This window comes from Sycon ciliatum, chromosome 5, assembly GCF_964019385.1.
Source record: "Sycon ciliatum chromosome 5, ocSycCili1.1, whole genome shotgun sequence".
NCBI classification, from domain to species: domain Eukaryota; kingdom Metazoa; phylum Porifera; class Calcarea; order Leucosolenida; family Sycettidae; genus Sycon; species Sycon ciliatum.
Genome location: NC_088647.1, coordinates 2631582 through 2645264, shown reverse-complemented (window position 1 = coordinate 2645264; position 13683 = coordinate 2631582). Strand labels below are relative to the sequence as shown.

The window sequence follows — 13683 nt, the reverse complement described above, 5'->3', positions numbered from 1 at the left end:
GCTAATGACAACCAGGATTTGTTGCGCGCGCGTGTGTGTGCGTGGATAGAGTGTCTGTGTGTGTGAGAGAGAGGGGGGGGGGGGGCAGTGCAGCAGGCTGCAAGTTTTGATAGAGGCAGTTGCTGCTACAAGACCAACAGGCATTGTGTTGCCTGTTCACTGTCACTAATGAATACAGTGTCATAGAGGTACATGTAGTGGAGTCAATTACTATGATGTACACCACCTCACTACACAAAGCCGAAGGTGCAAGGTCTGACTGGCAAAGAGCACTCCTTCTCTCTCTCTCTCTCTCTGCCCCAGAACCAGATTCCGGCCTGCACGGTGGACTGGTGCCTCGTCGAAAGGCAGAACTAGCTGGTAGGTCTCCATCGGTTGCATGCCTGGCACATAGACGCGATAATATTATGGGTGTTGTGATTACGTCAGCCATGCCAGGATGCTTTGGCCAAGTCGGGGTGCAGTGATACACTACCTCAAGCGAAACCACGGAAACCAACTTATACTCCATACACATGGGGGATTATGGACTGTTGATGGGATTATGGACTCTTGATTGGGGGGGGGTTATGGACTGTTAATGGGATTGTGTACTGTTGACGGGATTATGGACTGTTGATGGGGGACTATGATGGACTCTTAATGGGGGACTATGGACTCTTGATGGGGGACTATGGACTCGCTGACTCACCACCATAAGTAAGTGGCATAACATCATTTGCATAACCTCCACATATGGCCATAGGCTGATACTAGCGGGTGACTTGGCTCGGATTGCGATGCAAGTACGCTTCGACGATCCCATCTCCACTCGAGCACAGTATACTGTAGGCAATGCAAGACTGGTGATATCCTCATGGCTGGTTGGACATCAGTTACCGTAGCCTGGCGCCGGGAGTCGTAAAATACCGGTATTTTACGACTCCTGGCCAAGCGCCTGGCACATAGACGGTGCAAACATGATGAGTTGGGTCCAGGACCAGTGAGTTACACGACTCCCTGCTCGGTTTGGATATTGTGAGATGTTTTGTTCTGGCTGCAGTATAGTATAGTAGAGTACAGCAATGGTGTAACAAACACACCTCGTGAAATGGCGGTACATACACGCCTTCTCACATACTACTGGTAACGCTCACCAAGCTGCAAAGGGCTGGCAAAGAGTACAATGTAATGTACTCCTCTCATCACCACCATCATCACCGCTATCACAGCCACCACCACCACAACCAATACGACTCCCTGTACTGGTACTAAGGCACTGAACGCTAACGCTCGATGCAAACTTCACAGCAAAGACTTGAGAAGAAGAAACGGCAAAAGCATGCTAGCACCCGACCGGAGACTGACTAAGAGTGCAAGAAATTCTACAAAAGAAATTAAAATACACTCAAATAATGCCGACAAAACACCAAACGAACACAACATGCGTGAGAGAGGCAGAGCCAGCGGTTCATCTTGACTTCACTTGCCGCGAGCAAAAGCCAAGAGAGAGAGAGAGAGAGAGAGAGAGAGAGAGAGAGAGAGAGAGAGAGAGAGAGAGAGAGAGAGAGAGAGCGTAGAAAAATACACAGTGAAGCGATCTCCATATGCCAGTTGAAACATGAATGGCAAGCATGCAGCAGCAGCAGCAGTGGGGAAGGCTAGTTCCATCCACAGCTTGTGACCAGCAGGATCGCTGAAAACAAAGGAATAGAAAATAGCGGTCATTCTCGGTAGGAAAACAGGACGATGGTCGGGCGAATTGAAAAATAATAGAAGGCTCTGAGCGAGGCCGTTCCGACTTGCTGAACTCAGAGCAGCACATTAGAACATAGCTAGTATGTACATACACGAAGACTGCACACATGGTCAAACTCGCCCTCGCACGCTGCACACACACATGGTCAAACTTGCCCTCGCATTCGCATTCTCACTCGCACACACACATAGCTACACATCATCGCTCTTGTATGCCTCCACACCCACACACACCTACACCCACATCCATACACAGGTACTACACGCATATTTACATAGCAGTATGAAGCACACACGAAGAGATACAAACACACAGCAATTGTGGACATACTGAGACATTGCAAATCACAGAATCGTACTCGGCCAGCATCGCAATTATATACCCAGGCTTTCGCGATGCATACGCACACACGCCACTGGTTGCGTACGGCCATCGATCCTCAAGTTGTGCTCAAAACTCGCGAGACCAGTGTTGACATTGAAAGCAAGCAGCAGCAAGACAAGCAAGACTCTATCCCCATCCGCTCAACAGGTCTGATGGCACAATGCGACCACACACGACCACGCACCAACAGACAGCACAGGCTGGCGTGGAAGTAGCACGGTGGCGACGGAGACGGCGGTATTAGGCCAAGAAGCGGCGATATGCGGCATAGGCACTCCCGGCAACGACGGCTGCGGCCACCGACCACTTGACATAGGTAGACCAGGGAAGCGTATCGGCGGAGTCAGATGTTGCTGCTGCGGAGGTGCGGCTGGCTTTCTTTGCCAGCTCTGGGCTGTGTGCACCGCGTCGCTGTTGCATCCCACTGTAGCAACAGGAACACAGATACAGAGTGCAAGAACACACATACACCAAGTTACAGATCAGCAGCAACATAGAAACTTGCTAGAAAGTATGCAGGACCAATTGAAAGCTAACAATGTGTGGCAAGTTACCCCATCAAACATAACAAGTTATCAAGAACAAAGACCGGCCAGAAAGGTAAGCACTACAGCAAGTAAAAAGTCAACTCACCCAGTGGCAGTGGGATCAGCGATAATTGCTGCTGCTGCTTGTGACGAAGAGGCAGCTGCGGCGGACGGTAGGGGTTGGCCAGGCTCAGTGTCCTCGGTGGCGCCTTCGGACTGCCCGCTTGCTTTGGCCTGGCCGTTGCTGTTTAAAGGACTCTTTGCTGGCCGCTTGGGCGGTGGCTGGTCGCCAGTCAGTGAGAGGTCCTCCTCCGCCTGTCGCTTGCACGGCGGCTTGTCCTGTGTTGCGTCATCATCCTGTACAGCAGCAGCAGCAGCCGCAGCTGGCTCATCAGCAGTGGCTGCAGTAACTTTGGTAGATGGTGTGGCCTCAGCTGCCGGCTTCTCAGTTGTCTTATAGTCGGCGACAGGCACAGGAGGTGCGGTCTCTTGCGTCGCAGCCTCTGTTGGCTCGGTGTCGTCATCACCGGTGGTGGAGGTGGGGGCAGAACTGGGCAAGTTGATACGCTCTATACCCTCAGCAATAGCAAGGTAAGCGAAGCGCAGCTGCTCCGGTGTCTGGATGAGGCCAAAGCGCTGGCGTCGCATCCGCTGCAGATACTCCTCAATCTTAGCGCCGGGCAAGTCACCTCGCAGTTCAATCTGCCCAACACGGAGCACAAGCACAGGCAGCAGCAGAGCTTGCACAACTCAAACAACTTGTCAGCTGACACACACACACACACACACACACACACACACACACATACACACTTATACTCGTACTCCTGCCCAGCGCTGACGCGATGATAGCGAACACGCTAGGTTACACATAGCAACTTGTGCTGGGATTACACCATTCGAACAGCTTGCAAGGCTGATGAATTGACCTCCACTAATTTTTAGCCTGGTCTACACCATACGGCTGGTTGAAGTGGCACGCACGCACACACACGCACACACACACACTAGAAACATACATGCAGGGCACGTCGGAAGAATTGTCCGTGTTCAGCAGATTAAAAAAAAAGAGGCAAGTCAGTGGCCATGTCGCAACAGGGATGAAAAGCGCATAGCCACCTGACTGACCAAAAAAGGTCGATACATACAACAAATCTCCAATCGCAGGAAAGTGCACAATGAATGCAGACTACCTAGGGGCAACAAGCGGAAAGCTATTTTGGGGCTGGAGACCATGCAAATACAGTGCTGTGGTCCTTACCTCGCGCAGGCACACATCTACCAGAATGAGAGTGCCGGATCTGCCAATACCAGCACTGCAAACACAACACACAACACAAAACACACACCCACAAGATACTGTAAAACATGTAAATCTAACGTTTTAACGAGTTAAATTTCTTCGTTATAATAAGTTCTGTTGAGGCTGTAATGCCTCGTATGTGTTATGTGCAGATATGCCCGGAGACTGCAAGTTCGGTGGCGCATCTTCTCGTCAACCTACGGATTTCGGACAATCGTTAAATTTGTGACTCATAACATGTCTTACAGTAGGGGAAAATGAGAGACCGTCCAACATGTTTGTCATGTGCAGTGTTGCCACATCATTATAGCCAAATATCAGTAGGATAAAAAAATCAAAATGCATCATCCGGGGGCTTCACCCCCGGACCCCCTCCCCTATACAGCGACCTCGATACACGCACACGCGCGGCACTGATAAGAAAAATTTCACGTTTTGCGTGAGACTCAGGCTGAGTTCGCAGATTTTTCTCGAGACGGATGATGATTTCGCTTAGCGCCTTAGGAGAGAGCTATGGAAACACGCGTAATGAGCAGTAAAAGCCAAAAATCTGGATCATGACTTCTAAACTACGCATAAGGTCAAACTTGGACACTTTCATGGCTGTTGTCGGCAGGAGAAGGTCAATTGTCGGCAGGTCGTGACATGCCTCAAAAATCGGCAGGCTACTGACATGTCGGCAGGTGTAGCAACACAGCATGTGACTAAATCTGTGCACGAAGTGATCATTGCAAGTGAACAGTGGAACCAACATGGCCGACATCATGTGACCCATAAAGGCAAGGATTCACTGGTGCTGGAACCAACATGATGGTCCTGTATGGTCTTGCAATAGATGTGCAACATCTCTATTGCTATAGCCCGTTGGATCACACAGCCAGTTTCAGCGCGCACACACACACACACACACCATGTACCATGTATACGCCCGTCGCAAGAGAAGCACGCAAATCTGCAAATGCACTGGATGTGTACCCACAGATTTTCTCTTATAGCAACGATAGCGAACAATATCTGAATGAGACAGATCAAGACTTGCGCCGGATAACTGTCGAATCCACACAACTGGCGAAGCCATGTGAATCGACCACCAATGCACACCTGGTCTACACCACACGGAGTACATCGGCATAAAATGGCCAAGACAGTTACCTATGCACACCCTACACTTGCTGGGGTAACCAGTATAGACAGCACGCTGCTTTGATAGAAGCAGACACTAAATGCACTGGTACCTTGAAGTGAAATCGGAGTTACTTTACCAACCAGCCTCGGCTACTGAGTACTGGGAACCCAGAGCCAACAGACATACCAACAACCTTAGCCATGAAAGCTATTATAGTAACGACACACTGGATTGTGGAGCCGAAACTAGTCCAACTTCCAAATGCCTTGGCAAGGAGGTAGCCTTCCGACACACACACACATGCACACACGCACGCACACACACAATAATAGATAGATAGATAGCTGGAGAGAGAGAGAAAGAGAGAGAGAGAGATTGAGTAGCCAAGGCCATCACAGTGCACTCACCTGCAGTGAACAACAAGGCTGCCAACATCGCTGTCAAAACAGCCAGAGTCGCGCAGACCCCACAGGTAGTTGAGAAAGTCCTCAGCAGTGTTAGGAAGGTGGAAGTCAGGCCACATGCGATAGTGAAAGTGCAGCACTTCACGAGCTGGCTCATCACTCTGAGCAGGTTAGCACATAGACCACAGAAAAGAAATTCTTGTGAGGCAGTGCGAGGCAGCATACATGTTACCATATGTGCCAGGGTTAGCATGAAAGACGAAGACACACACACAAAAAGCAGGATCTACCCCCCCCCCCCCCCCCCCCCCCCATTTCGCCCTCCATCTCGGTCATAGGAAGCAGTCATTCACAGTCTCAGCACATGGCAACAACAACAGTAGCACAACACGTACGCACAGTAGACTGTGTCGAAAGCCATACCTCACTGTTGCTGAGGGACAGGGTGTTGATAACAAAGCCACCCTTGTCAACACTGGACTCCAGCTTGATGTGAAACGGTCCAAAGGACAATGAAGTGAGCGGCTCTCCGTCTGCGCTAGTAACATCACGAGCAGGGAAATACTGGTGGCACTTTCTCTGAGATAAGGCAACAGAACAGCGACAACAGACCAAAGGCAGAGTGTTAGTCCAACCCGGCATACACCGTCAAACGCAGCAGCTGCTTAAAAAAATGCAATCACAGCTTCATAAAGGAGATAAAATTGCTCAACAAAGAAGAAAACCGATCAGCAAGTAGGGCATAACACATGGCTGCCACTTTTCGGGATCAACTCTTCACGTATTTCGTAGGTACATGTACATAATGTACAGCTATCTTAGTACATTGGCAAGTATGCCTACAGTGCTGCTCAAAGAAATCCGATCATCGAGGGAGTCAATGTCATGGCGGATGCTCTGCAGCCCCAGACCCGCCAACACTGGACTGTGCACTGCCGCAAAGCGCAAGCTCGCCTCAAGCGATCAGATTCAATTGAGCAGCACTGACTATATGTGCGTACACAGCTAATATCTATACGTACATCCGCAGGGCTGGTGTCACGGGCTTCTACAGGAATAAGCCCAGCTTGAATACGCGACATTACCCCGGGTACTTTAACAATACACGGGCACACATGTATAGGCACACCAGTTTCGCCAAGATTTAGTTCGCACATCTCTATCTGCATAGAAATCGGCACTAACTTACCATTGCCTTCTCCACAACTTTATTCAACATGGCAACACCTTTAGACTTCTTCTCCCAGACCATCTGCCAGAAATGCTCTGCCGTATGCGGCAGTGGGCCCTGTAGTAAAACGTCAAACAAATGAAGGTTATTCAACATGATGAGACTGTTCTACAGCAGTTGCCATCCAGTACAGAAGTCAAGCGGGATTACTGTAAAAGCCTTGTACATAACGAAGTGCTAATTCAGGAAACCGTATACAGAAATCGATACATATACTGTTGCTATGTAGCGTTGAGAATGAGTGAGAATCGTTACCCTTGGTACACGTAAACCGGTCACTTTTAGGAAATCGTTATATATGCAGCTCGTTAGAATAATGGCGTTTACAGTATACATACACAGCTGCACAACACAGTGCACAGCACAGTGCACAGCACAGTGCACAGCACAGTGCACAACACAGTGCACAGCACAGTGCACAGCACAGTGCACAGCACAGTGCACAACACAGTGCACAGCACAGTGCACAGCACAGTGCACAACACAGTGCACAGCACAGTGCACAGCACAGTGCACAGCACAGTGCACAGCACAGTGCACAGCACAGTGCACAACACAGTGCACAGCACAGTGCACAGCACAGTGCACAACACAGTGCACAGCACAGTGCACAGCACAGTGCACAACACAGTGCACAGCACAGTGCACAGCACAGTGCACAGCACAGTGCACAGCACAGTGCACAGCACAGTGCACAGCACAGTGCACAACACAGTGCACAGCACAGTGCACAGCACAGTGCACAACACAGTGCACAGCACAGTGCACAGCACAGTGCACAGCACAGTGCACAACACAGTGCACAGCACAGTGCACAGCACAGTGCACAACACAGTGCACAGCACAGTGCACAGCACAGTGCACAACACAGTGCACAGCACAGTGCAGTGCACAACACAGTGCACAGCACAGTGCACAACACAGTGCACAGCACAGTGCAGTGCACAACACAGTGCACAACACAGTGCACAGCACAGTGCAGTGCACAACACAGTGCACAACACAGTGCACAACACAGTGCACAACACAGTGCACAACACAGTGCACAGCACAGTGCACAGCACAGTGCACAGCACAGTGCACAACACAGTGCACAGCACAGTGCACAGCACAGTGCACAGCACAGTGCACAACACAGTGCACAGCACAGTGCACAGCACAGTGCACAACACAGTGCACAGCACAGTGCACAGCACAGTGCACAACACAGTGCACAGCACAGTGCAGTGCACAACACAGTGCACAGCACAGTGCACAACACAGTGCACAGCACAGTGCAGTGCACAACACAGTGCACAGCACAGTGCACAGCACAGTGCACAACACAGTGCACAGCACAGTGCAGTGCACAACACAGTGCACAGCACAGTGCACAGCACAGTGCACAACACAGTGCACAACACAGTGCACAACACAGTGCACAACACAGTGCACAGCACAGTGCACAGCACAGTGCACAACACAGTGCACAGCACAGTGCACAGCACAGTGCACAACACAGTGCACAGCACAGTGCACAGCACAGTGCACAACACAGTGCACAGCACAGTGCACAACACAGTGCACAACACAGTGCACAGCACAGTGCACAACACAGTGCACAACACAGTGCACAGCACAGTGCACAACACAGTGCACAACACAGTGCACAACACAGTGCACAACACAGTGCACAACACAGTGCACAGCACAGTGCACAGCACAGTGCACAGCACAGTGCACAGCACAGTGCACAGCACAGTGCACAGCACAGTGCACAACACAGTGCACAGCACAGTGCACAGCACAGTGCACAGCACAGTGCACAGCACAGTGCACAACACAGTGCACAGCACAGTGCACAACACAGTGCACAACACAGTGCACAACACAGTGCACAGCACAGTGCACAGCACAGTGCACAACACAGTGCACAACACAGTGCACAACACAGTGCACAACACAGTGCACAGCACAGTGCACAACACAGTGCACAACACAGTGCACAACACAGTGCACAGCACAGTGCACAACACAGTGCACAGCACAGTGCACAACACAGTGCACAACACAGTGCACAACACAGTGCACAACACAGTGCACAGCACAGTGCACAACACAGTGCACAACACAGTGCACAACACAGTGCACAACACAGTGCACAACACAGTGCACAGCACAGTGCACAGCACAGTGCACAACACAGTGCACAGCACAGTGCACAACACAGTGCACAACACAGTGCACAGCACAGTGCACAGCACAGTGCACAACACAGTGCACAACACAGTGCACAACACAGTGCACAACACAGTGCACAGCACAGTGCACAACACAGTGCACAGCACAGTGCACAACACAGTGCACAGCACAGTGCACAACACAGTGCACAACACAGTGCACAACACAGTGCACAACACAGTGCACAGCACAGTGCACAGCACAGTGCACAACACAGTGCACAACACAGTGCACAGCACAGTGCACAGCACAGCACAGATAAATGATACGGCAGAGGTTGCGAACTGCACACCGTACATGCGTAGCTACTCACCTGAGTGAGAATATACTGTCGGCCAACATCCTCAATCTGCACACACCATGTACCACACGCACACACACACACGCACGCACACGCATGCACACACACACACACAAGCAAGCACACACACACACACACAAGCAAGCACACACGTTACCACCGGAACCACCAAAACATAGGCAAACACGAACAACCCTGGACACACGAGCACAAGTTGACAAACTTGCTACAGGTGCAAAACATACCCCGGCACCACGCTCTGGAGCTAGATTTACTATCGCTTCACCAGCACAGATCCTGACTCTAGATAGACTACAGCTCTTTAGAAAATGCAACACCATCCAAAACAGTTCATGCGAGAGTCAGACAAAGGGACTATCGCATCAGCAACAGTCACCACATAGGCAAAGAAGAAATGATTCTAGAAACACACAAACTGCAGTAACTACAGAGGTTCTACAAAACGAAAATGCGCACAAACGTTCGCTCTATGTCATGAATCTAAGTCATGAAGTGAGAAACGTCACACAGACTCTCGCAACTTTGGACGCAAAACTCGCAGGGAGCGCGGAATGAACTTTCGTGTGATCGGGTAAACGGATTCACCGCGTACGTGCACTTGGGCTCGTGCAAACTACGAGAATGTGCAGAACACAAAGTTCGTGCGAAAATTCGCACAGTTGCGCAAGGTCCATTGCGAACCTTCGTTCGAATTTTTGTTTTGCAGAACCTCTCCACTACTAATTGGCTCGTGAGCAACACTGGCCCACACTCAATCCTGATGATGGTTATTTTATGACTGAAATGCTGAATTTTTTCCTGAAATGAATTTGTGAAAAGCAGTGATTGAGTGTGAGCCAGTGTTGCTCACAGGCCAATTTTTACTTATGAAGCTGCGTGATGCGTCCTACAAGATTTTAAATAGACTGTCTAGTACTTAGTATGATAATGGCCAGTGCTCACATTATAAGCGCATGCGCATGTCCGGACATAAGCACATGCGTTTATATGAGAGGAAGTACGGTATGAAGCTGCGTGATGCGTCCTACAAGATTCTAAATAGGCTGTCTACTACTGAGTATGCTAATATTAATGGCTAGAAGGGGAAGCCCAAGCACTGACCTCCACAAAGTTAGCATTGATGTAGTCACACTGACCGCCCTCTACCTCAAGCGAAACACGGGATTGATCAGCTACAGGCGGATAGAAGACAAACAAGCAAAGAAAGGAGGCACGTCAGCCAATTTACATTCAATACAAGTTCAACATTAGCTCCGGGGACACAGATACCAGCCAATCTGCCAACAACTGTAAGCACACATGTTTCTAACAATTTCGAACATTTTTGTACACTAAGGCAGGATCGAAACAGCTGTATGAAGGAATTCAGTACCGACGGATGTGTTGCTTTGCTGGCGGTGTGCTGTGGCAACATATCGACGTCGGCTAGAGAGCGTAGTTATGGTGTGGTGATTGAGGAAAATAAGGCAGGGTATTACTATTAATATTATTATTATTTGCATTTTCGCGTCATCGTCAATCAAATGATTGATGATTTCGCTTATGCTGAGTGGTGGTAAACAGAAATCAAATATGGAAGATGCTGATGTCAAGGCAGAAAACAACATGAGGGACGGAAAAAAGAAAACAGGATAAGTATGGATATCGCATGCGATACGTTATGATAGTTATTGCATGTTGATATTGTGATAGATGGTGTGATTCTATTGCTACAGTTTAAATACTGAGGGAGTTGATAATCATAATGGTATTATGGTATTCGGGTAAGATAGTATTTGGATGTGTGATGATATTACATTTCCAGTTGATATTGAGTTACACATTACTTTGGTTGTTGTGTTTGGCTTTTAGAGAACAAGGGAGAGAGAAAGAGAGAGAGAGAGAGAGAGAGAAAGAGAGAGAGAGAGAGCAGGGTATGAAATTTAAAAAAATGCGTAAGCCATAGTTTGGACAGGTCATACATATGAATATTCTGTGCACACAAACGAGCTATAATAAAATACAACTTCCACGTATGAAATACTCTTGTATGAAATTATGACCCATCGGCGGCTATCGGTGCTTGCCCGCAAGAGCCCGTAGCATTGACAGTCTGTGCAATCTCTACCTAGTGCCGTGACGGCAGCATTTCACATATCATGACATGGCTCGAGAAGATATGCTGGAAAACAGCGCAAAGCGACCACCAGAGAGCCGTACCCAAAGCAGGGGCTATCACGCACAGAGTGCAGATAGCGTACACGGGGTTATCGGTGATTTCAAATTCTGCCGTCGCGATCCCATGGACTGAAGCTGAACACTCTTGGAAGATATGGCTTCTTGTCGCCGGGCACAAATCTCATCAGCCAACTCCGGCCCAACTGATGAGGGGCGATTCTTCAAAACACAGCGTATTGAGCCGGGAGTGGCACTGTCTGGTCAGCTGAGCTTGCCGCGTGGAAGGTTTGATAGACTTGTCGTGTGCTCTGAATGGCAGTCCTGAGCCAGCCAAGTGTCAAGTCAATAAATAATAATATAAATATTCGCGGGATCCGCGTTAGCATCACTTGAATGGTCAGAAACACACAAACTAGCCTTCGCTTCCGCAGGCCACCACTATGCATTTACACCTTCAGTGGCGAATGCAGACCTCACAAGTGAGTCAGGGGAGAGGAGGCGAGTCTCTCAACCAATCAGGCGTGTAACGGCCCATAACCCTGTAAACTGCATTCTTGGTATCCTCACTCCGAGCTGTGAGTACCCAGTTGACCGTGGGTGTCGGCGCAGTTCAACACGCGTAAAAAGTCTTTTTACACGCTCCCTGCTGCCAGCGCGGGTCTCGAACTCAGGACCTCATGATTCGCAGGCAGGCCTGCAAACCAATCGGCCATATGTGTTGGTGTCAAGTCAAGTCGGCAGGAAAGCGTGAACTCACACGTAGGGTGTAATAGACACCAGCAATGCTCTTCTAAAAAAAAAAGTCATACCAACGGCTGTCTAACGCAATCACCCTCTGACAAATCTGTATGGATGTGTGCATGCTACGCGTTGCGTGCACATCCTTAGTTACACTGCTCCGGGTTAAAGAGATCTGAGTGTACACTGTGGAAAGCCTGGGAATGAATGAATCAATGGATGTGGATTCGGACTCGAGGGTTACAATTGAGGGCCTTCAGGCGGACATATATGGCAGGGTCAGAGTAGGTGGCCACAATGGTGACCTCTAGTGTACTGCAATGCCAATGAAGGAAAAGCAACGCCGAGCTATAATTATTCGATGTGTGCTTGTGCTTGAGAGTTTCAAAGCACTGCATAGCTATCAACAAGCGAATCCTTGATTGGCCGTGAGCACCGATTATCATACAGTATCGTGACACTGGTCTGTACAACCTCATCGCGGAGACAGTAGGATCATCGACGGCAGTAGTCATCCATGCATCCGCCACCTATTTTATTATGGCATTTCTGGAGCGATTCGTTTTTTGGGGGCCTGGTGCAGTGATGTGAAGTATAATTATACTTTCATATTTTCCACAGCTTAGACACATGCACACCACAGTCCATGTGCCTGTGGACCTTTTTCTCGTGCATCACTTATTGCCAACACTGCAGCTGAAAGTCAACACGTCAAGGCATGAAGTGGGTGATTGCAGTGAATCACCACAACTGGTACACCCTGGGTAAACATCAGGGATACGCGTCCCACCAAGACACTGATTCCCACACTGGATATGCATGCAGGCGTTCAGTGACATTGGGGGACACTCAAAACACACAACTAGGTGGGGCACGATTGAGGAAGTCGTTCGCCAGCGCACTGAAGCCAATGCCACTAGCACGGTCACAGGCAATAGCAATTAAACAGCTACACACCCAATGAAGACATACACTAGTGCACCAGCACACGACGTAAAGCTGAATAGGAGAGGGCAATTTCAGTGTCCAGCTGTACATCACTACATTTTCTAATAAAAGAAAAAGAGAAATAAAAAAATAGGTCTCAAGAAAATCGAACGGAAAGTTCTGACTCACCTGGCAGAACATCACGATATCGATTCCTTGTTTTGCTTTCTGCCTCCTTGGCCACAGTGCAGGGAGACATATTCCTTACGGCATCCTGATGCAGTTTCTACAGGTCAGAAGCCAAGGTTCAACAAGATATGGCGTAAAATCGTCAAACACTGAATCTCGAATGGCATTCAGTTTCGAGCCTACTAACGGTGAACAACGTTGTCCAGCCATCATTGTCATCCATAAAGGCGATGTAATCGTCCAGGGTTTCAACGACACTCTTGTCCATGATGATGCTTTCCTGGGCACAGCCAACTAGTCTTCTAGAATATCAGCAAAGGGATGGACACGCCGTGCACCTGGAGGACACACGGGTGAATGCAGGCAACAACCTACAACAAGTACAAACTGTGTGTGCGGAGGTCAACTGGTTTCCTG

At 49.3% G+C, this 13683-nt stretch overlaps 1 protein-coding gene across 1 annotated transcript; it reads right to left on the bottom strand.

The window, feature by feature from the left end:
• Positions 1-1242: 1242 nt before the first annotated feature.
• Positions 1243-13668, bottom strand: LOC135817158 (tyrosine-protein phosphatase non-receptor type 1-like). The gene is made up of 10 exons (XM_065330282.1): positions 13454-13668; positions 13267-13363; positions 10357-10427; positions 9247-9282; positions 6672-6770; positions 5906-6061; positions 5486-5643; positions 3911-3965; positions 2756-3351; positions 1243-2546 (listed from the first exon to the last, which is right to left on the bottom strand). The coding sequence occupies exons 1-10, from the start codon at positions 13532-13534 to the stop codon at positions 2363-2365; spliced, it is 1533 nt and encodes a 510-aa protein (XP_065186354.1). The 5' UTR covers positions 13535-13668; the 3' UTR covers positions 1243-2362.
• Between the last annotated feature and the right edge of the window lie 15 nt (positions 13669-13683).